The 25622-nt window shown below is 39.9% G+C and overlaps 1 protein-coding gene across 1 annotated transcript in view; it reads left to right on the top strand.

Annotated features, from left to right (window-relative positions):
• The window catches only part of ANO5 (anoctamin 5), a 97434-nt gene that overhangs the window by 54437 nt on the left and 17375 nt on the right, over window positions 1-25622 (top strand). Inside the window, exons 10-14 of the mRNA XM_075547695.1 lie at window positions 4853-5004; window positions 12652-12726; window positions 14906-15128; window positions 17682-17851; window positions 18954-19051. Of these exons, the coding sequence (XP_075403810.1) occupies window positions 4853-5004; window positions 12652-12726; window positions 14906-15128; window positions 17682-17851; window positions 18954-19051 (718 nt within the window). The remainder of the gene's footprint in view (window positions 1-4852; window positions 5005-12651; window positions 12727-14905; window positions 15129-17681; window positions 17852-18953; window positions 19052-25622) is intronic.

Genomic DNA, 25622 nt, shown 5'->3' with positions numbered 1-25622 from the left:
TTGACAACAAAATCATCAAAATTAAAAAAAATATGCTCTTCGGAAGACTATTAAGAAAGTAAATATTAAGTACAGAATGCAAAAGTACTTGGTAATTGTGAATCTGACAAGGATTAATATCTATGATTTAATAAAAACTTATAACAATGTAAATCAACATTACATTGAACAGCACAGTTTCTAATTGGGCAGATAACTTGATGGACATTTCTTCAAAGAATGTATGCAAATACCAATAAAAATATGAGGAGATGCTCAATGTCATCAGTCATTCGGGAAATGCAAATCCAAAGCACAAGGAGAGACCATTTCACACTAATTGAGTATTACCAGTAAAACAGGACAGAGCAAATGCTGGCGAGGATATGGAGGAAGTGGAGCTGTCCTCCTTTGCTGCTCTCATTCTCTCCCTGCCAGCAAGTCCACGCGGACTCATGGCGACCCTAGAGGGCGGGGTAGAACTGCCCCTGTGAGTTTCCAAGACGGAAACTCTTTCCTGGAGTAGAAAGCCCCGTCTTTCTCCCGAGGAACCAATTTAGGTTTGGCAAATTGGTGTATGACAATCTCTTCATCATGAAGTTGCCAAATCAAAAGTAAATGATAGAAAAATTCAGAAGCACATACTGGTGATGTAACACAATTAATGTCACTAAATTATCAATGTAAAAAAATGTGAACATTTAAAATTTTACACGCATATACGAAAATACCCTCCACCATGAAGTCAATTCCAACTCATAGCAACCCCATAGGATACACCAGAACAGCTCCTTTAAGAGAGCTTGCTAGATTGCAAATCTTTGCAGTTGCAGACTCCCTGGTCTGTCTCCTGCAGAGAGGCTGGAGGTGTAGTGGATCATCTATTAGGCTTCAACCCATGAGGTCAACAGCTCAAAGCGACCAGCCACTCCACAGGAGAAAGGGGGGCTTTCCACTGCCCTGAGGTGCAGCAGTTCTCCTCTGCTCTCCAGGGTCGCTATGCCTAGGAATCAACTTACTTGCATTCCTAGAAAGTTTTTTGTTTGTTTGTTTGTTTGGGCTTGTATCTTAATTGTTTGTTGATTTGTATCTTAAGTGAGTTCTATGAAAACAGAACTTCAGAGACATTTATGTTAGCATGGCTCTGATAAACAGTTGAGCCTAGTCAAGGGATGTGTTTGTTTGTAAGGTAGCTATTGGTAAAAATAATGCAGACGGAAGAATAACATCAGCCAAAGGACTGACCTCTGAAAATGGAAACCATTACAGGGAGCAGGGAAAGGCCAGGCGTGCTTTGTTTGGCTGTTTATAATGAAGATGCATACTTTGATTAGAAAAATCAAAGGTTATGTAGAAGTTGAAAAAAAATGATTAAAAATTGCCGGCAACTGGCATCAGAGAACAAAAATCATATCATTATGAATGAGGGGGAGTATGGAGTGGGGACCCAAAGGCCATCTGTAGGTGACTGGACACCCCTTCCAGAAGGGCCTTAGGGAGGAGATGAGCCAGTCAGGGTGCAGTGTAGCAATGAAACATACAACTTTCCTCTAGTTCTTAAATGCTTCCTCCCCACCACTATCATGATCCCAATTCTACACTGGTACAGATAGAAACTGGAAACACAGGGAATCCAGGACACATAATCCCTTCAAGACCAATGATGAGAGTAGCGATAAGGAGGTTAGGGTGGGATAGAAAGGGGGAAACGATCACGAGGATCTACACATAACCCCCTCCCTGGGGGCACACAATAGAAAAGTGGGTGAAGGGAGACGTTGGACAGTATAAGACATGACAAAATAATAATAATTTATAAATTATCAAGGGTTCATGGGGGTGGGGGATGGGGAGGGAGGGCAAAAATGAGGAGTAGATACCAAGAGCTCAAGTAGAAAGCAAATGTTTTGAGAATGATGATGGCAACAAATGTACAAATTTTCTTGACACAATGGATGTATTCATGGATTGTGATAAGAGTTGAACGAGCCCCCAACAATTTTTTAATTTGCCGCAATTTAATTAATATCTTGGCAATTTTTCAGGATATTTCACTAAGCATGTGAGCCTGAGTTTCTAGTTGTTTGTATTTTATTACTATAAGTAATTACAAATAAACATCCTTTCACACCTATACAAATAGCTTATAAGGATATGGGGAAATTTTATTTTAAATTTCTGTTAGAAATCCATTTATATTGACTACGTTTCATATTTCTACTTCAGAATTTAAAAGAATTTCAGGCCAATGGGCATTAACTACTCTGTGTTGTCCTCTTTGTTTCTAATATTTAGAGCATGTAATCTGTTGCAAAGCTGTGCTAACCAAATATTACTTTGAAAACTATGACAGTAAAGTTTTGTAATGTAAAAAACAAATGGTAAGATATTGCTTGATTTACCAGGCCCTCAATGTTTTATTCTCCTTAATAATGATAGTGTTATTTACTGAACGCAGGGGTCCATGAATGAATACATGAGAACATTTGGCTCCTGTCTCATGAAATTCACAATCACTATTGAATGTACTAATGAATGAATTGCAGCTTTTTTCCTGGGAAAGTCACAATCTAAGCTGAGACAGCACATGGCAACTGCTGTGGTAGAAATACATTTTAATTATTGAGGGAGCGCAGGTGGAAATAGGACAAAGGCTCCAGTTCCGGAGAGGGCGTGAACTGAAACACCCTGTGTGTTGGAGCAGAACTGCGCTCCCGAGGGCTTTCATTGGCTGTGATTTTGTGGAAACAGATTTCTCCAAGGCGAAGGTTTCTGGGTAAATGTAAGAGCGCCAGTCTTGACGTTATTAGCCAGGTGTTTAACTAGTTGAACCACTCAAGGTCTACAAGAACGTACAGAAGACGAAGAGAATGCTTTATGACCAGGAGGCTTGAGATACTCTATTTAGAAGAGTGAAATTATAACAGATTTTGTTTTCATATTATTTTTATGGATGAGATGAGGTGAAAAATATATTCTAATGATGAAAGTCAGTTTTGAGAACTAGTTTCCCATAATTTCTCCTGTATGGCTTTACTGCAAGTGCCCTTTAGGTGGCCATTTTTTGCTGATATCACGTTCTCTGGGACCTCTTCATCGTCTGTGTTGACTCCTCCCTCATTATGTTGATACGTTGATCGTCACTGCGTCCCACTGGCTGTAGAAGTAATTTCGTAAACAGCAGCAGTGTCAACATTGCTCCGCATTTCCGTAGCCAGTCATTTCTTCTAGAACTCCATTTGTATTTTATTAAATGTCTTAGTGCATATTAAATTTATTTGAATTACATTGCAACATTATCACTTGTCATTTTTCTTTGTCATGCTTTGTCAGTCAATTTCTCATTTTGATTATCCATTTTTTTAAAAATGTGATAGGGGTCTTTCACTAGGAGACAAGAAGGCAACATGACTGTGTGCTTTGCTGCCTGTGCATGAGCTAAAGATGTGCTCCTTGACCAGCTTTGAAATGTTCATCAGGATGTAGAAGAATGGATGTCATTGGTCATTTATCATGATATGCCTCCATTCTTTATAGGGGATTTTGAAATGTTATTGTTTAGATGTTTACGCTTAGTGTATCATGGTAGCTATACTTTGAGTCATGCTGTTGAAGGATTGGGGGTACTTGACTAATTTGTGTGGGAACTGAAATTCACATGAGTATATTGCTGACAAGACCCATAAATGAATATAGGAGCAGATCTGTTTAAGCAAACTAAAAGCTTATCCGTTAAGTGGTACAATGTTTCTGCCTTATAAAGGAGATGCATTGGAAACAGAGGCTCCATAGATGACTGTACTGATGCTTGAAGAGAGACATAATTAAGGCTATGAAAATGTACTGTTAGAATCCTTAATTCCTCAAAATTATGTAAGAGGTAAGGAGTGAGTCAAAGTAAATACCCAAAGTTGAATGTTTAATATTTGGTAAAATTAGATATACCCAACAGAAAGATATGCATATGCCCCCAAAAGGCAGATACAAGAATGTTTGCAGCAACAGCATTTGTAAAACCAAAGTAGAAACAACTTAATTATCCTTCAGGCAGCCATTGATAAACAAAATTAACGTTTAGTCATACCATGAACATCACATAGCAATGAGAATAAATGAACTTTTTCTACATAAAGATACATGCCTACAATTTGTAAACACAAGTACACTTAGCTGTGGAAATGATCCTAGGCTAATAAGCAAATTTGTGAAGCACAGAAACTATTGTATGTATTACACCATTCAATAAAAAGATAGGCACAACCAATCCATCAAATTAGAAAAACTATAAAGTTAGGGATCAGGGTTCTGACTATCTTTATTTCTTGGAAGAGTCACATGGGAATGCTTCTGAAGTATTAGTCAGGTTTTATATTGGTGCTGGTCACAAAATATTTCATGCATTTTTTGTGTAAATATGTTATTCTTCCATTACAACTGTATCTTAAGGACAGATTTTCTTGGGGAATGACTCTTTTTTTTTTTCTTTCAACATGCTTCAAAGATAACCTCTCCTAAAGTGGTTCATTGCATCGATAATTTCAGTAAAAGATTCATGCAGATGGAATGTTAGTAAAGTATTAAGCTTACAAACAACCTCAAAAGTAAAGTATCTAATGTGCCTGAAAAAAAAACTCTCCGTGAACTCATGTGTAAGAAATTAACTTGAATTTTTATACACGAGCTATTTCAAAATATTTTGATAAATGTTATTATGCAAGCCTTAGTAATTTTATCATTTCACCATCATCAAATAGAACAGTGACCAAAATAGGAACCATCATGTAACAGACTGTTAAAATGGAGAGAAGAAACATGATTAATTAGGTTTATCTTTCCGTGTCTTGATTGCTTTCATGTATTTCCCCACCTGCAGTCACGCTGTTTTTGGAGTTTTGGAAGCAGCGACAGGTCATCCTGGAGTATGAGTGGGACATGGTGGACTTCGAAGAGGAGCAGCAGCAGCTGCAGTTGAGACCGGAATTTGAGGCCATGTGTAAACACAGGAAAATGAATGAAGTGACTAAGGTAACTTGGAAAATGCATATGGAAGCGTATTCAATGTGCACACTACTATGGTGTGCCTCTCAAATATTGATGCATCTTTTAACTTGCCTTTAAAATCTCCCCTAGTTCATGGATCATATAAACTATTAATTTCTGAAAAAAATCCATACACACACATCCTAAAAAAAAGCATTTCTGTTGCATCAGTTCTGACTCAGAGACTGTAAAACAGAGTAGAACTGCCTCCATAGGATTTCTATAGATAGAGGCTATAATTTTAATTTTTATATTTAATTTTAATTTTTATCTTCCTCTTGTGGAACAGCTGGCGGGTTCAAACAACCAGTCTTTTGAGTATGAGCCACTAACAGCCACAGTGCTATCAGAAATATACATAATTTATCTGTGCCTCTATTTATATATCTGTGAAAATTCCAAACACATATAAAAGTTTTATGATTTAGTGATTATTCATTCTTAGCTAATCCTGTTTTATGCCCCTCCTTCCATGACGACTATGATATTTTGAAACAAATCCTAGGCTTTTTATTATGAAATAGACAATTTTCAAACAAACTGTAAAAAAGAAAAAGGGATATTGTGTGTATCCTGTGGGGTAGGCTGTATGTGTCCATTACTGAACAGGCATGGAAATGATACTAAAGTCAATATGTAAAAATCAAAATGGCGGTTACCTCCTATAGTGGGCTTATGAACAATCTTACTAGGTAAGATTGTGCTCACGTAGTGAAATCTAATATAGTAGGAAGATTATTTCATTATTTCAGGAGTGTCTTTTAGGATTGGATAGTAAAAATAAAGAGCGCGCCATGTTTGTCATGCCTTAGTTCATTTAGTCTATTGCAAGGGAATCATGACAAGGCATGCGTGCAAGATCTCAAGACATTCGTTTAGAACTAAAGAATCACAGAGATTATAATAATTCCATGATTAGGAACAAATTCTCAAACTGTACATTTTTACTGCTGATAAGTCGTCTTGGGAGGAACAGTTGGCTACTGCTTGAGCTCACAGGTAGTTTCCCCCCACTGGGATGGGAGGCAGCTCTCCTCTGTCAGGTGGTCACTATGGGGCAGAACTGACTGGACGGTAGTGAGTATGACTATGAGGGGCTGAGGTTGGCTGTGGTGGACAATATCTCAGCAGGCTCTCAGTCTTTGAAATCTCAGTCACTCCAGAGAGTGAAGACAAATGCTGTTTCTGTGTAATGCTTTACCCATGACGCTGCAAGATATGGATTTGGCGGTGTTTGCTTAAACAAAATTAAAATATCTGATTTCCAGATAAGAAGATTCTTATATGAAATACTTATGCCTCAGTGCCAATTTACAGAGATATGTTTTACTAGAAATTAACGGGATTTTTGTATGACCTATGCATGGCTCAGTCTGCAGGTCTGTAGCTCTCTTAGGAAGGTTGTTTACTACATACTTCACATCCTTCTCCCAGTTCAATGATCTATTTCCAAGATTAGAACACTTTTCTAATGACTTGTCCTTTCAAAAGACGTGCAGGTAATAGACATACCTCATTCACTCTCACTGCCATTGAGTCGGTGCTTAGTCCCAGCAACCCTAGGGGACAGGCTAGAACTGCCCCTGTGAGTTTCTGAGACTGTAACTCTTTACCAGAGTAGAAAGTCCCATCTTACAACCGAGGAGTAGCTAGTGGTTTTGAACTGCTGATCTGATGTTAACATCCCAACAAGTAACCACTATGCTTCCAGGGCTCCAATAGAAATCCATATGATTCTAAATTCAGGAGTTCTCTCTTTCTACCTTCACATTATAAGCTATTCACACTTAGAGTTTTTAAGGGACTATAGAAAGCACAACAGTGTAAAAGTCATTATAGACTCATACATGACAATGACTTCATACAAGGAAGCCTCAAAAAGTTGATGCGAAAATGAGTTTAAAATATAAGGGAACTTTTCCAAGAACTTTCTAATGTCCCTCATACATAACTGATTTGTTTTATTGTGAATTATGTGTGAGTTTACACATTTCAGATCACCATTGTGCATTCAACATTATTTTAAACTATTAATCCAAGCGTACCCTACGTGCTCTTTGATTTCTGTCCTCCTTCTTCTGGATAACTCCCTCCCCCTTCACACAGTTGTTGTTATTAGGTGCCTTCCCGGAAGTTCCAACTCTGGGGACCCTATGTACAACCACAGGAAACACTGCCTGAGCCTTGCTCACAATTGGTAGTATGGCAGAGCCCGTGTTACAGCCACTGTGTCCATCCACCTCTTCAAAGGTCGTCCTCGTTCTCTCTGCCCTTCTACTTTACTCAAGTCAATACCTGTCAGGCCTCTAGTCTATTGCTTCATCTTACCTCTCGTACCCTCCACCCCCACTTGGTGGCCCCCAAGTCTGTTCCCTTTGATATGAAAATCTGGTCTACATTTTTTCTTTAGACCATTGGTCTCATACGATGTTTGTCCTTTGTGCGTAGATGATTTGAGAGTATCGCAAAAGCATACATAGCAGGGAATGTCTCTTTTAGGATCCTTACCTGGCACCCTGGCTGTGTGTTCTTGACAGACTCTGTTTGATCTCATGGTACCTCCTTGGTTCATGTGAAAACTAAGCTTCTGTGTGTTCCAAAGGCCAGAAGCTTGGCTACATGTTCTTAGCACCCCGACCTTCCCGTAATCTATAATCACTACATGATCTAACACTCTTATGGAGAACAGACTTGGTCTCCAATACAGTCTCTCCAGTAGATTCAGGGTGCTCCTTGTACAGTACAACACCCAAGGCTTTCTCCCACAGGTTAGGCATTCAATAAACTTTCATTAATGTTCATTGACACTCAGTGAGCAAAGAGGAAAACCAATCTCAAAATACATCAATAGCTTGGGTCAAAAAACCAACCAACCAACCCGAAACTCACTGCCATCACATCGATGTGGTCTCATGGAAACCCTGAGACTAGAACTGACAGACTAGAACTGCCCTGGTGGGTTTCCAAGCCTATGATTCTTTGCAGGAGGAGAAAACTTTATCTATTTCCCATAATGCGGCTGATGATGTCAAGCTGCAGCAAATGGCATAACTTACTCTACCACCAGGGCTCCCACAATGTGGGTGGAGTTCGAAATGATTGAAAGAGACAGTAACATAATAATGACATCAAAGGTACTATTCCTGTCTCTTGAGATTAAACAGGAAACAGAGTTTTGCCTTTGCCAAAAATTGTTAAACAGAACAACAAAGGTGTATTAAAGTTTTACATTTAAAACTAATTGAAAAGTAATATGAATTAAAATTGCATAATGACTTTCCTACCTTACTTTGCTTTACTGCCTTCACCAATGATAGGTAGTTTTTTGCCTCACAGTTCTTCAGTGATTGAGCATTAGTAGAATTCTCATATTTCATTCTGTATTACCAACACACATACACATATATGTGCACAGATGTGCACACCCATTTGATCGTCATGAACAAGAAAACACAAGTGCTCTTGGATACACACTCATGTATACAAATCTGTCTATACAAAAAACTCTTATAACTTCGGGTTTATAGAGGTCTTCGACAGCTTTCTCTATATGTTGAGTTGTTTGTATTCACTCTACCCGCCCCCTAAGTCCCCCAAATTTGAAATCTTATATATTAGAAATACATGATTTTATTATCTTCTAAAAGCTTTCCATTGTGTGTCAGTCTTCTTTGGGGTAAGATCTAATTCCTCCTGATACAGCTCAGAACTACAGCTCATTTAATTACTATCTTCTATTAATGACTGGTGGTCCTGTCAGGTTTGTGTTGGGTTGTTAACCTCAAGGTTGGTGGTTCAAACTCACCAGTGATTCAGAGGGACAAAGACGTGGCTGCCTGGTCCCATAAAGATTTACAGTCTTAGAAACCCTATGTAGGAGCACTATGAATTGGAACCACAGCTTATCTATCAGTTTGTCATACTTTGGTGGCTGGCTTGTATGTTGCCATGATGCTGAAGGCTGTGTGATGGTATTTCAAATACCAGCAGGGTCACCAAAAGTGGACAGATTCCCAAAGAGCTTTCAGAGTAAGCACAGACTACAGAGAAGGAATAGGCTGTCCACTTAAGAGGAACTGGCCATTGAAAACTTTATGGATACCATACAAACATTGTAAGACAGTGAAAACCTAAAATACAGAAGCTGTGCAGTGTCAGTGATAGTTCCAGACATGAGCCTGTCCGGTCTGAAGCCACTCAAAATCTGACCGAAGAAAGCGGTGTCCTCAAAGGAGAGTCATCCACAATGCGCGAGTGCAGTAATGACTGGGTTGGGTGGATAAAAGCTCCGTGATTTTCCTTTGCGGATGGAGTATGAGATGCAACCGCGGCAAACATCAATTAATAATTAGAATGTGGAAGTAGGACATTTGAAACATATTAAAAATTAAATAGAACCCATTATGGAGCTGAAATGGACTGGTGTTGACCATTCCAAATCAGAAGAGCAAGGCTTTCCGACAGACTCACGTAGAATGGCATCACATGCTTTGCCAAAAAGGACGTTTCAAGATCTATCTTGATGGACGATGCTGTCTGATAGGATAGTGTCTATCCATATTAAAGGAAATTGAATTAATACAACTATTATTCAAATGGGTGCATCAACCATGAAAGCTAGTGATGCAGACAATGAAGAATTCTGCCAACTTCTTGTGTCTGAAATTGATCAAACTGGCATTCAAAATGCATTCATAATTGTTGGAAACACAAAGGAAGGGATTGTAGTTGAAAACTATGATCCTGGTGATAGAAATGAAGCTGAAAATCACAAGATAGAATTTTGAAAGATGAAATATATCTTGATTGCAAATACCTGTGGACTTCTCCGGATAGAATACACAGAAGTCAAATTGACTGCATCTGAGGGTAGAGATGATGGGGATGCAGCTAAACCCAGGCCAGGAGCTGAGTGTGGAAAAAAACCATCAATTGCTCATATGTAAGGGCAGATTGAAGTTAAAGAAAATGAAAACAAGTCCATGAGAGCCAATATACAACCTTGAATAAATCCCACCCAAATTTCTAGACTATTTCAAGAACACATTTGACGTATTAAACACAAATGATAGAAGACTTAGTGAACTATGGGATGATATCAAGAACATAATACACGAAGAAGGCAGAAAGGTCATATAAAAGACCAGAACAAAAGAAAAGATCAAAGTCGATGTCAGACGAGACTCTTAAACCTGCTCTTAATTGTACACAGTAACTAAGGTAAATGGAAGAAATGGTGAAGTCAAAGAGCTGAATAGAAAATTTCAAAGGATAGCTTGAGAAAATGAAGTAAAATACTCTAATGAAGTACACAAAGGCCAAGAGTTACATAAACAAGAATGAAAAACACACTCAGCATATCTTAAAGAACTCAAGAAAAAAATTCAAGCCTTGAGTTGTAATATCGAACGATTCTTTGAGCAACACATCGGCTGATGCAGGAAGCATCAAGAGAAGAAGAAAAGAATAGAGAGTCACCGTGCCTAAAAGAATGAGTGACCATTCAGCCATTTCACCAGGCAGCACATGAACAAGAACCAATGGTACTGAAGGAAGAACCTCAAGCCCAAACCAAGGCTTCAGGAGTTGATGGAATACCAATTGAAATGTTTCAACAAGCACTGTTAACACTCAATGGTCTATCTCAGGAAATTTTGGAGACAGCTGCTTGGCCAACTGCTTGGATGAGATGAATGTTTGCACCCATTCCAAAGAAAGGTGACCCAATAGAATGCACAAATTGTAAAACAATATCATTGAGGTCACATGCAAGTACAATGTTGCTCAAGATCATCAACAAGGGGTGCAGAACTACATTGCCTGGGAGCTGCTAGAAGTTCAGGCTGGATTCAGAAGAGGATAGGGGTCAAGGGACACCATTGCTGATGCCAAATGGATCTTGGTTGAAAGTAGAGACTACAGAAAGAGGTTTGCTTGTATTTTATTGACTTGCCTGTGTGGACCATAACAAAGTATGGATAGCCTTGAGAAGAAGAGGGACTTCACAACACTTTATTGTGCTCATGCAAAACCTGTACCTGGATCAGAGGCAGTTGTAAGAACAGAAGAAGAGCGTACCACATAATTTAAAATCAGAAAGGTGTGCAGAAGGGTTTTATCCTCTTACCCTACTTTAATCTGTATGCTGAGCAAATAATCTGAGAAACTGGATTATATGAAAAAGAGTGTGATACTAGGGTTGGAGAAAGGTTTACTAACAACCAGCATTATGCAGACACCAGAACCGTGCTGGAGGAAAGTGGGTAGGACTTCATCACTTGCTGATGAAGCTCAAGGATTGTTGGCTTCAGAATGAATTACAACTCAATGTAAACTGAAATCCGCACAACTGGGTCAATAGGTAACATCATGATAGACAAAAGATTGAAGTTGTCAAGGATTCCCTCTTACTTGAATCCGCAGTCAATGCTCACAGAAGCAGTAGTCAAGAGCTCAAAAGACACATTGCATTAGGTAGATCTGCTGCATAAGACTTCTTTTACATGTTGAAAAGCCAGGATATTACTTTGAGGACTAAGGCATGTGAAAACTGGACACTGAATAAGAACGAATAAAGAAAAATGAATGCATTTGACCTCTGGTGTTGACAAAGATCATTGAAAATACCGTGGACTTCCAAAAGAACAAACAGACCTGTTTTGGAAGTACAGCCAGAATGCTACTTAGAGGAAAGGAAGGTAAAATTTCAACTCCCGTACTTTGGACATGTTTTCAGGAGAGACCAGTCCCTGCTGAAAGACATCATGCTTGACGAAGTGGAGGGCAGCGAAAAAGAGGGAGGCCGTTGATGAGGTGGACTGACACGGGGGCTGCAACAGTGGACTCAAACATGAGAACAATTGTGAGGATGGCAAAGGCCCACACAGTGTTTTCCTTTATTGTAAATAGAGTCCACGACTAGGAACTGACTCGAGGGCGCCAAACAGCACCGATGTGGGGTTGTGTGCTTTTTAAATAATCATGAATAGCCTAGAGACGCAGTTGTAGACTGTGCAGAAGCACAGGAATATCCATAAAAATATAAAGAAAGCATCCATGTAACGTCATGCAGAACAGTTACAGGGTGGTTCAGCGCAGTAAAATTGTACCATTATTAAAGTGAATTCATTTAAATAGCAATTCTCATGTTTTGCCTTCTTTCTGTGTCTACCAAGAAATGGATAGAAGCTCTTCTGACTTAGTAGTTAGCAGTTGAGCTTATAACCACAGGTCAGCAGTTCAAAACTACCAGCCACGTTGAGGGAGAACGACGAGGCTCTCTATAGCGTTGTAAACCAGCAGAGGCAGTTCTCTCCTGTCCTTTAGAGCCTGTGAGTCAAAATTGACTTGATGACATAGGAATGTTTTGTTTGTTTAAACTATAATTTTCATTCCAAGTCAGCAGTCAAGAAATCTGGTCTATCCTTTATATTCCACAATCTATAAGATATTCAGGAAATCCAAAGGATTCTACTTGAAGGGAAAAATTGCTTCAACATCATTTTCCAAGAGTTTCAGTGCGTCCTCTGGGAAACTTTTTGCTCTAATTGGGCTCTGTGATTTTAAGCATTGCTTTGATTACAGCACCGATGGTGGATATTGACCTTTGCTGTGTTTTTGTCAAAATTCCAGGAGCTGGAGCCTCACATGCCTCTCTACAGTCGTATCCCATGGTATGTACTCTCAGGAGCCACCGTGACATTATGGGTGAGCATTCCTTTAAAAAAATACTGAGCATCTCTTTAACTTATATAATCATGTTTGGTTAGTTTCAGCATTTCTCTCATCAGTGACTGGTCTTGACTTCCCCCTGTCCTGGCTTGTCCTTTTCTTATACTTCTTCTAAAAGTGAGACTACATAAATTTGCCCTAATTGAAACCTGGGAAAAGACCACGGGGGAAAGTAAGGGTTGCTTTTTATCTTATGGTCAGTCTGTTTCTCTCTCTCCATTCTTCATGTAATTAAATCATAACCCTCAACTGAAATAAAATAACACGCCAAGGTTGATAACAGACTCTAGATAGTTGTTTACATTTTTAAGCGCTAGTTTATCTTCAACTACACTCAAGATTTATGGACAAGATCAATCAGCCCATTCTACGAGAGTTCATTCTCTTACTCAGATAAACTGAAGAAAATGTTTCTTTTCATACTTGGAGCGAATGGTTAGTAAGTCACATTGTCAGAGAGTCGAGATTTCTCCCTGTCTCTTTTCCATCACTATACTCTCTTCCCTACTCTCCTTCCTAAATGTTTACCCTCTAAAAGTCAGTCCTTAATTTGGGGGAAGTATACAATATTATCTAAGATCGGTTAGAAGATTGAAGTGTACAATATTAGCAGTTAAAACTTTCACTTAACCTCACACACCCATATTCCTACACAATTCTTATATCTTTATAATCCCTTGATACAACAATTGACATTTGTTTCCTTAGACGATGTACCAGTCTTTGAGGAGAGGTGATAAAATTAATTGGAATTATAATCAATGTGTGACATTCCTTGAAAAATGTTCTAAATTGTGGTTCCAGGGCGATTACTCTTTGTAGATTTCTTTCTCACTCAATTAGAATCAGTTTCTCAATGTTAGAAAAAAAAACACTTTAATCTATGATATAAACCTATGCCTAAATGTGTCTGCCTTCACAAACTGAGAGGTGTACATTATTTATGCAGAATATGCACCAATATCTAAACTCTGAGATAACAAATAACTAAAGGTATTATTTTGAGTGTGACTGAAATACAATTTTTAAAATGTATTTTTCTTGGATAATGAATAATCCTTATACTACTTGTTTAACTACACCCTAGTGCATGGCTTTGCAACTAATGCACACTCTAGTGGTTGTCAACCTTCCTCGTGCCGTGAACCTTTCATTCAGTTACTCATGTTGTGGTGACCCCCCAACCATAACATTATTTTCGTTGTTACTTCATCACTGTAATTTTACTACCGTTATGAATCATAATATAAATATCTGATATGCAGGATGTGTTTTCATTGTTAAAAATTGAACCTAATTAAAGCATAGTGATTAATCCCAAAACAATATGTAATTACAATTCATGAAGTGTTGTTTTACCTCCAGTACTACTGCTTTCAACACAGTAGCTGCTGTCAACACAGCAGCTGCTTTCTACATAGTAGCTGCTCTCTACACATGTGTGACTGGTCCGCATAAGTACATTATGGCATCAACCTTGTCACATACACCTGTATTTGTGCGGGGTGTGTGTGATGGGGTTGGCATGATGTTGTCATCATGCCGAGAACTCATAGGTGGGCGTATCTGCATGTGGGCGGACCCGCCTGGAGATGGATAGAGGAGAGCGGTGTCTCCGTTCCTAAGAAATATGTTTTCCGATGGTCTTAGGCAATCCCTGTGAAAGGGTCGTTCGACTCCCAAAGGGGTCGCAAACCACAGGTTGAGGAGCACTGTAGGATCAGTAATATTGTGGGCTTTGGAGATCTCACCATTTCTGGCACATATTCTAAATATTTTTCTACATCCTTTAAAAAATGTATTAATAACCCACAGGTTGTACAAAAGCAGGCCACCGACAGGAGTGTGCCTTTGCCCACAGTTTGCCAACCTCTGCTGAAAGTGTCAGCTCTAAGCCTAGGGAATAAATATCAGGGTTTGGGGTTTTGTTTTGTTTTTCCCATTTTAGATGTAAGCACTTGTTAACCCATGCCTCAATGCTAATCATTGTATATTACCAGGAAAATCTTATCATTTGTGGTGGAAGATAAACTAACATGGTTTTCTTTGCTAAGTTTAATATAATGAGATGAAAAGGTAATGAGCAACCTTTCTGATATATATGCACATGACAGAGGTACATGGACCACCATGAAGAATTATTTCTCTTCCTTAGATGACTCTTGTCCTCAGCTGTATGGTCGCTGTGATTGTGTACCGTCTGTCCGTCTATGCTACAGTGGCTACCTTCATGGAATCTGACACAGCCCTAAAACCTGTCAGCAGTATCCTTACTCCCCAGCTGACTACATCACTCACAGGATCATGCTTGAACTTTATGGTCATCTTAATCTTGAATTTCTTTTATGAGAAAATATCTGCCTGGATCACAAAAATGGGTAAGCTACCTGGACCAAATTAAGTGGTGTCCCCCAAAATATATGTTTAGGTCTTACTCACCAGTACCTATGACTATAAATGTTATTTGGAAACAGGGTCTTGGAAATGGGATTGAGTTACTATGAGGTGATACTGGAGTAGAGCGGGCTCTACATGCAAGGGCTCAAGCCGTTATCATGGAAACGAGAGTGAGATTTGGACACAGAGGTACACATACCAGGGGAAGAACATGCAGTGACAGGAGACTGGAGTGATGTGTTCACAAGTCAATGATTGCTGGTAACCCCAGAAACCAGGAGAGAGGCACGGAGCAGATACTCCTCTAGAGCCTTCCGAACAGCATGACCTTGGCGAGCCCGTGATTTCAGTCACTCACCCAAAACGGTGAGAAAACAAGTCTGTGTTGGCCTAAGCCATCAAGATTGTGGCTATTTACTGGGGCAGCCTAGCGCATTACTACACTTGCGAAACCACCAGTGTGATTCAGAAAAGGGGCTTCTACCAGTGTGCTGTGTCCACTTTGCATTGTCTGCCGGGAGTTAGTTTTCAAAGGGTGTATTTTCAGGTAGTATTGTTTTGTAGTATCCTGAGACTTTGAAACCTGAAATAATTATTTTCAGCCCTTTTATAATAGAAGCCAAGGACATAATTTTTTAAGGACCCTTTTTATTGTATTCCTTTTTAAATCCTGGAACTAGTTAGATTCTAAGCTAAAAGTTCTCATTTTTCTCAGGACACAGGTAATTTTCATGTCATCTGAATTAGTGCCAGTCCCTCTGGTGGCACTGTCGGGTAAGTGCAGGGCGGCCAGTCTAAAGGTGCCGGTTCAAACTCCCCAGAGGCTTTGCAGGAGAAGTGCTACTGGCACCGTAATGAGTTACAGCCCTGGAAATCCTGAGTGGGGGCGCCATGAGTCAGAACAGCGTCGGTGGCCGTGGATATGTGTTATCACTTAGGAAAATGCCTTAAAACGATATATATTTTAGACCTTGTTCCTGCGGTTGGGGGTGTCATCGAGTCATCTCTGTACAACAGCAAAAGCACTGCCCGGCCCTGTGCCATTCTCCCAACTGTTGCTTACCTAAGAATGTTTCTAATTTTGAAAACTGTAATGAGACACACGGGTCATCAGCTCTTCTCCAGTATGTCACTTTAGTGCGTATCTTTTGTTTTCCATCTCGTAGGGACAGGATTAATTTTCTCTTTTTAAAATACTTCCTGGACCATGAGGGCAAACGAGATGCGTGGTCATAGAGTAGAACTGATAACACAGCACAGGGTTTAAAGGCTGAAAATCATTTTGGACACAGTCTGCCACATCTTTAGCATGCGTGGTGGCTGGTGGTGGGCTTGAACTGCCAACATTATGGTGAGCAACCAAGCATGTGTCTGCTGCAGCTCCAGGTCTCCCCTCTGTGATGTTAGGCCAAGCAAAACCCACTTCCATTGAGTCCATTCAAACTCGGGCCCTGTAGGGCAGACGAGAGCTTCTGACTGTAAATCACTACAGGAGCCTCAACCTCGTCTTTCTCCCGTGAAGCAGCTGGTAAGTTGACTCCAACTTGTGCTTAGTAGCCCGATGCTTAACTCTCTGGGGCTCTTAGGTAACATTATTTGCCACTTCATTATTTCAATAAAGACCATGGACTTAGTTTAATAAGATCATGCTATTGGTTTGAAAAACCAGGCCCTTATTCTTTTATGCCTCATGATGCTCCATTACATTGTGAGAGGAATCTATGTTGTCATACCTTTCAAAGTCTCTCTCTAATATGTCGTGATCATCGTGCATTTTAAATAGCCCAAAGGAGAGATGTGTACAATACTGCCACCATTTGCTGTTGTACTATTTTATAAATTGATGTAGTTATTTCATTAATGAATCGAAATCATCTCCTACCCTGGATGTGAGATTATTGTATTTATTCCCGATTGGAAACAGAAACGAGAAAGCTATGACATGTTGACAGGAAACCATGGAGTGTACTGAGGTGACCCTAGCCACATCCATCGATATAAATTTGAATTCCACGTTCTGATTATGTGAACTCAGGCAAACATTTTATCCCCTAAATGTAATCATGTTTGCTTCCTAAGCTTTGCCAGTCGTTAAATTAATGCACGGTATCTAGCAGAAAGTCTGACGTAAGCCTGGAGTTACTTAATATTGTTTAGTTTTAACCAGCATGGGGAACATTCTCACAGGTTCTCTGAATTGATTAGATACCTACTTGTCCCAGAAAGAAGAACACCCAAGGAGAAATCAAAGGTACACTAGACCTTGGTGGAGTTAACGTTTTATTGTGAGTCGGGTGGTTTAAAGAACAGGTCATCCGTTTTACTTTCAACAATTTATACCTTGTATTTCATTGCTTTCACTTATGTCCCTTCAGTGTGACATCACTTATTTTACTTTCTCTCGGAGTTTTCTGTTTTCCATCTCCTTCCTTTCCCCAATTCTTCTGAATTCTGTCCTTGCGTCAATGGTAGCCTTTTGATCTGAAACAGTTGACTGCTCTAAGTGGAAACCTTGGTGTGCGTTTACTTCCCAGAAATTCCTCGAACTCACCAGGAATATGAAAGCAGCCTCACCTTGAAAATGTTCCTGTTTCAGTTTGTAAACTATTACTCGTCTATCTTCTACGTGGCTTTCTTTAAGGGGAAGCTCGTGGGGTACCCTGGAAAATACACATACATGTTTAACATCTGGAGGAGTGAAGAGGTAAGAACGCTCCATGGGGGGAATCGCGGCCGCAGTAACTCCGTGTCTAATGAGTACCTTCTGTGTCTTACCGCAGACACTAACCAGTTGCATAAGAAGTATAGAGGATCGGTGGTGTCTGCAGAGAGTATATGACTTTGAATCTTATCATTTGATGGGCTTTCTTTCCAGTGCCTTTTCATCGAGAAATTGTATTGGATGCTTGTTTGCAAAATAGAAGCTAAGGGATGGGATGAGCAAATCATTCCTGAAAAATTCCCACAAAGGATGAATGGTTACTTCTTGAGGGGGTGGCAGAAAGGGCTTTACAGTCAGTTATCCATCTAGAGCACATAGAGGTTTCCAAACCTGGCTGTGCTTTCCAACCATGGAGAAACACCAACTCCATGAAGGATCGGGGGTTTGTTTTGTTTTTTCCCTAAGTATAAAATCCAGACACTATGTTTTTTAACACATTCGCCAGTCGAATCTAATACGGTGAGCTTGGCACTGGTCCATAATGATATTTGAATCTATTGAGCTTGTTTCTTTTTTTAAATCATTTTATTGGGGGCTCATACAATTCTTATCACAATCCATACATACATCCATTGTGTCAAGCACATTTATAAATTTGTTGCAATCATCATTTTCAAAACATTTGCTTTCTGCTTGAGCCCTTGGTAGCTGCTCCTCATTTTTCCCCTCCCTCCCCACTCATCCCTCCCTCTTGAACCCTTGATAATTTATAAATTATTATTACTTTGTCATGTCTTATACTGTCTGACGTCTCCCTTCACCCGCTTTTCTGTTGTCCGTCTCCCAGGGAGGGGGTTCTATGTAGATCCTTGTAATTGGTTCCCCTCTTTCTACCCCACCTTCCCTCCACCCTCCTGTCAATCATTGCCACTCACACCATTAGTCCTGAGGGGATCGTCTGTCCTGGATTCCCTGTGTTTCCGGTTCCTATCTGTACCAGTGTACATCATCTGGTCTCGCCCTTAATGTCCCTTCCAATCAAAATTTTGAGACTCTTACCTTCTGCATCTGGATGTATTTTAATTATTGCCAGAGCTCCTTTGTCATCATTTATATTTCTTCTCTTCCCTTTGTGTCTCACTAGTGTGATCCTGCAGGATGCCTGATAGAATTAACAACTCAATTGACAATCATAATGTTTGGGAAGCAGCTATGTGGAAACATTAAAGAAGCCATTTATCCGTATGTATTATTCGTGAGTTTTTTGTTCAATTTCAGTAGTAATCGTACTTTCCTCTGAAAGCTGATGACTTCTCTCATCATCATGGTGCTTTTAGAGTTAATGTGTAAGCCAACAAGACATGTACTTGGAATCAACAGTTATGAACTTGCTAAGGTGATACAGCTTTGAAGCGTGGAGCTCTATGATTTGAGAAAAGTTTAGAGAAAGATCATTCTCTGAAAACCCCATCTGGAAATCTAAATGTTATAACCTCTGTAGAGTCATCTACATGCCCTATGTTATGTGTTCTCAGCAAAACTAGCCATTTGCCATAGCAATATTGGGAATAAATACTGCTTACTAAATGCTGGAGAACATCGAACTCAATTTGTGAACGAGTCCCCCTCTGTTCAAAAGCACGGTTATAATGAATACGCGCACAGAGACAGTTGCTCTCAAATATAAAATGAACATCTTCGCGGAGAGAGAATAAGACAGAATCATGAGGTCATAAGCCTGTCATCTTATAGAGTCCTAATTAAGTCAATGTCAGTGCCAGGATTTGGCATCTCCCGGAGCTCTGGTGGCAGAGCTGGCAGAGTGTGATCTACTTTGGACTGCTCACAAAGAGCTCAGCAGTTTGAAAACAGCAGCTGCTTCCAGAGAGAAAGATGAAGTTCTGTACTCCCTTAAAGAGCTACACCCTCGGAAACCCACAAGGGCAGTTCTACCTTTGTCTTTAGGTTTGCTGTGAGTTGGAATTCACTCACGGGCAGTGAGGTTGGACTTTTGAGAGGATAAACTGGACCAAACGTGTTGCACTGTGATGGAGAATGGTTACTTACCTGTACTTGAAGCCAGTGACTGGCTTTCTTCTCAGGTAGTCATACCAAGAGGATTATATGGTACCCTTTTCTTTCCCCCTTACCCAACTCATGTTCCACAGTGCTGCCTGAGTTTCTCTTTCAAGTGCTGACAAAAGAAAAACAAGAACTCAACCTTACAAAGAGTGAATGACCCAAGCCTTCTTCCAGCTTCCTTAGTGGATCCACCACATCCCAAATAAGACTTCAGGGAAATAACTTTAAACCATAACTTTAACTTCTAGTTTTAAATTGAGAACTGAAAGGGCAGAAAGGAGACAATTCTTAAATCAACCACAAGCACGGGCAGAGTTTGCATACAGAGAGACTGACCAAGGAAGTTAGAAGGAAACCAGGCAGGCAAACGGTTGCGAAATGCAGAGTGAGCTAGCCTGCACACCCACACTCTTGCCACTACCGCGACCCGCTGCAAAAACGAAACCAAAAGAGCAATGAGTTGCAGGTTAAGAAGACTGGACTGCTACCAAGTGAATTTTCAGCATGTTAACTGCCTCCTGAGGAAGTTAATTATGTAGAAGATTCTGGTAAAGCTTACAGGATAATTATGTTGAGACTATTAAGGATACATATTAGAGGGGATACTTTCCTTTAAAGGAATGAAAAAATAATTAAGTGAAGTCAAGCAGAAAATCATGTAAAACAAGTGAACACAGAAAAGAGTTGATCAGAAATCTTTTTTTTAATTAGGACATTTATCTTTTTGAATTTTTTAAATATTTTTTTAATTTTTAAATCATTTCATTGGGGACTGTTAGGGTTCTTATAGCAACAATCCATACAGCAACTGTATCAAACACAATGTGCATATGTCCCCATCATCATTGTCAAAGCATTTTCTTTCTACTTGAGCCCTTGGCATCAGCACCTCTTTTTCCCCCTCCCCCTGCCACCCTCCCACCCTCGTGAACCCTTGATAAATTATAAATAATTGTGATTTTCATATCTTACACCATCTGCTATCTCCCTTCACCATGTTTCTGTGTTCATCCCCCTGGGTGGGAGGCGGGTGTTATATGTGGATCACTATAATCGGTTCCCCCAGCGTATATACATTGGTACAGATAAGAGCTCTGGACACAGGGACTGCAGGACAGGCAACCCCCTCAAAAGGGGGATCCATGAGAAGTTGAGGAGCCAGAGGACGTGGAAAATGCCCTTGGCTGTGTGTCTCGTGGGAGTACAAGACAGGCAAACAAAAGGCAATTTCCAATGACGTTTTTAAATGAAAGGAGGATTTTACAAAGTGGGACTCTTTCTGTGATTGGCTCCATAGATGACACATTTCTGATAGGAATTGGTATTAGCTGATACGGCAAGACAGAAATACCCTTCAAATTGTCAAATGGTCCTTGGGGGAAGGTCCCTAGAACTAGAAACTTTTGAAAACTCCCAATTGTACCATCTAGATTGCTCCATAGTTTAAATGGCCATTTTTATTGCTGTGTTCTCACAAAAGTGTGCCACCTTGCATGGTGCCCATTCATTTGTAGTTAATATTTACCAGCAATGTAACAAAGATAGCCCCTATGTTTTCTTTCCAAGACTGAATTAAAGTTCTATCTTTTTTTATGTTATACCTCTTTCTAACTTGACGGCATTTAGCAACAAGATCCATTTCAGAGCCAGTGCTCCCAGCTTTGCCTCCTTTGGTGACAACGTATTGATGGGAATTCTGCTAATTCCTTCAGGCTCCCTGATATCTTTTTGCCTCTATCCTCAGTGAACTTGAATTTCGTGCTCAAACCATTGGTTCTTCTTCATATACTACCTCCTGAAATGGTTCAAACGTGACCAGTTGTTTTGGATACAGTTGCTCTGTGTAGTCATTCAATCTTGTTTGGATGTTTTCTACATCGTTTAGGCTTTTGCCCAGGTTGTTCTTAGGTACTGTGGAGTCAGCGTCAGCCAACTGCAGCCCGAAGTACATCAGGATGCAAGAATGCCCAGTTCTGTGCCAGTCTCACAATTGTTATATTTGAGCCCATTATTGCAGCCACCTTGTCAGGGGTCTTGCTGTTTTTCAAAGGCCTTCAATTTTATTAAGCAAAATAAAGTAATCCGTTAGTCCCTTTTCCTGGGACTGGTCTGTCTTCATAACATGTCGAAAAGAGAGGAGACGAATAAATTCTCACGCATCCTCACTGCTAAGGGGCACCTGGCTATGTTTCTGCACCGCAGATGCGTCTGGTCTCTGGCAGTCCGGTGTTCTTTCAGTGTTCCTCCGTGGTCATCGAAGGCATGCTTGCTCGTGTTGCTTAAGCGCTTTGGGGCTGGGCTGTTCGTCCTTTTCTGGATTATTTTGAGGAGTACTTCATAAATGCTAGTTGCTTTTTCTTTGTTTGGGTTATGAGTGCTGAAAGAATGTTCTCCCCAGTGTGACTGTTATCTTTGTACTGCTTTCCAGTCTTTCCGAGCACGTGGTGTTCAACATCAGTTGTGATGGCGTCGGGCCTCCTTACAGTGGATCTTCATTGTGCTCTGCTTCTGCGTTTGCTAATTGGCCCCCTCACTGGAATGTGTCTGCATCCCCATAATTAACGCTTGGAATCATTGGTTCCTTCATGAGCAGGCACAAAATGGTAAAAAATTTGTGCCACCCAATACAAAATTTTAGCTAAAGGTAAATAAGGTGAAATTTTGCTTTTTCAACTTTATTTTAGCTTTTATAATTTAAACATGTCTCTCTTCCATAGTAATTTGGTGTCATATTTTTCACATAGTTATGCTTTTATTTGGTGGTGATGTTGCTTATGTGGCCCCTAAGCAGAGCGCTAAGGAGTCCTGATGGTAGCGAATTCCCTGTTGGCTGCTCACAACCAAGTCAGCGGTTCAAACCCACAAGCTACTCTGAGGGCGACTGATGGAGCTTTTTACTCCTGTAAATATTTACGTCTTGGAAACCCATGGGGGCAGTTTGGTCAGTGAGAATCAACTCCACGGCAGTGACTTTTGAGTGAAGTCCAGTGCTGAGTGTATTCCAGTGTTCTTAAGTGCAATGGGTAGGAAATACATATGTTAAGTAAGCTTCATTCACGCCTGACTTATAGTGCTGTTGACCCTGAGCTTCATGGTAATCTTGCAATCACCGCTTCATACTCAGCCCGCACCACACCAGGTCTCCATATCCGCACTGTACTCTTTTAATTAATACATGGTAGGGCTCATGTTTACACTTGATTCTTCTTCTGTCAAAATATTTAGGCTGCCCTTTGGCTTTTATCTTTTTGTATTAAATCAGAAACATGGTACCATAGTTAGAGTCGCCCTGGTGGTGTAGTGGTTGCGTGTTGGACTGTGATCTTGGGGAGAATGACTGGGCTTTCAACGTCCAATTACAGTCTTGGAAGCCCATGGGGTTGCTATGAGTCAGCAGTGATTCAGCAGCAGTGAGAGCATCATACTTTACATGGATGAAAGTCTTTTGATTGAAATTGCATTTATAATTAAACTTTAAAAAATAATATTTAGTCTTCTTATCCCTAAGTATTACTTAGGACTTTATTCCCTTTAAAAGAGTTTTTAAATTTCCACATATATGTCTTACAAATTTTTGTCACTTTGTTTCTAGATGCACACTAAATTTTATTTGCTATTCTAATGCTATCTTTTTAGTTTTTAAATTGTGCTTTCTAATTTATGGTTGTGGGCACTGAAGAATGAAAAATATTGAAAGCAATCACTTTGATAAATTCCGATTATTAATTGTAATAGTTTTTCTGTATTCCTTTGGATGTTCTGTGTAGACAATCACATCACCGGGAACAGTTATAGATGCTACATTTCTAGTTATTTTGGCTTTAGTTTGTTTAATCTTGCTGTGCTATTAAGATCTCTGGTAGAGTCTTGAATATGCTTGTGCCCACTTTTGTTTTTAATTTAAAATGGAATATTTCTAGCATTCCTTATTAGGAATAATATTTTTCCAGGCTTGGGATAGATTCTCTAAATAAAATTGAGATAATTTCCTTCTATCCTTGATTGCTGTGATAAGTGAATAGCGGTTTGAAGTGCATCAAATGCTTGTTTTCAGTAACAACTCGGGCAAGCTTTTTTTTTTCCCTCCTAAAATTGTTAATGTGGTTCATTGCGCTCCTCACAGTAATCTATCTTTCTTGTGTTTTCATCTTTTTATAGAGAGTGGAATTTAATTAGCTCATCTTTTACAGGGGTCATTACATCTTTTAAAAAAATCTTAGATATGGTTTCAGGACCCCGATGGTTTAATGTATTACACATTGGGCTACTAAGCACAAGGTCAGCAGTTCAAAACCACCAGCCTGCTCTGAGGGAGGAAGGTGAGGCCTTCTACTCCCATGAAGAGTTGCTGTCTCAGAAACCTGCAGGGACAGTTTTTTTTTCCTGTCCTACTGGGTGCCGGTGAGTTTGGTTTGAGTTTTGAGAGATAAAGTTTCATATTTCCCTTTCTTATATATTTTTTATTGTAACCAATTTTCCATTTCTTAAATAGCTCAAGTATATGATCTCATCTAAATAACATAAAAGGCTAAAGATTGCTAGAAAAACTGCTCCTAGCACTGACCCTCTGCTCCTCATAGCAATCAAAGTTTCTCTGAGTAAATATCTTTTAATACAAGAAGTTGGGATTGTTTATTATATGTCCCAGTGAAGAACTCTCTCTTCTTTGTTTTTCACATGGATTGTGAATTAAGGGAAGGTTTACAAAAGAGATCATCAATTTACATTCAACGTTCCATACGTGTTTTGTTTCCAGTTATCCATTGTGACCTCCTCAGTGAACCACCCCGGACCCCACTTCCTGCTGTGCTCTGTCTCCCGCCCTCCTTGTTTCGGAGTCCGCCTTTGTCCTTGGGTACATGCTGCCTTGTGTATCCAAAGGGCCCATTATTCCAACACGGGCTTGAGTCCATTTCCAGACACAAAGGGTCACTAAGGACAATAGTCTTGGGGATCAACCAGTCTGTAATTGACCAGCGCAACTGGTCTCTTCTAGGATTTCAAATTACGTTCCACATTTTCCTTCCACTCTATTCAGGACCTGCTAATATGATCCTTTTCTAATAAATCTCCCATGGGAGCCGGTCATCATCTAATTTTTCTAGCTCCCGCAGGTCAAAGACTGAGATTTGCATGGTCTACTAGACTAATTGTTTACACATGCCTTTCGATTTTCATTACTCGTTTTTTCTCGATGTAGGGAGAGAACAATAATTGTACCTCAGATGGCTGCCCACGAGCTGTGTAAGACCCCAATCACTGCTCACCAAAGTAGGATGTATAAAATGGTCTGTGGACTGTGTGACCTCATTTGACCTTAGTGTGTCCCCCTAGACTACTGTCCTGTTCCCTCAGGCCCAGCGACTCATTTCCTCAATTTGTTCAGTTATGTCTAAGAAGTTTACGTAACTTCACTCCCAGGATGTTCCACTACACTCATAGATATATTTGCAGTAAAGATGAATACACATAAAAATATCTTCTGTCAAGTCTCTCTATATTTGTGGGCAGACTGCCTCTCATAAGTGTTCAGTCTGCATGTTTACTTAAGCATCTACTTATAGGTCACTACTATTACAGGGTTGTGTGCATAACAGTATTTGCCTCTGTTGCCTTTACCACTTGCAAATCTCTCAGAGCACGAACCGGGAAGAGAAAACTAGATGCTGACTTGGATATTAGCTTACTCTTATCTCTACTTGGTCTGTGATCTTAATTTACACCTAACCTC

The sequence above is a fragment of the Tenrec ecaudatus genome, chromosome 4, assembly GCF_050624435.1.
Source record: "Tenrec ecaudatus isolate mTenEca1 chromosome 4, mTenEca1.hap1, whole genome shotgun sequence".
Lineage (NCBI taxonomy): Eukaryota > Metazoa > Chordata > Mammalia > Afrosoricida > Tenrecidae > Tenrec > Tenrec ecaudatus.
This window is presented reverse-complemented; position numbering and strand designations above follow the sequence as displayed.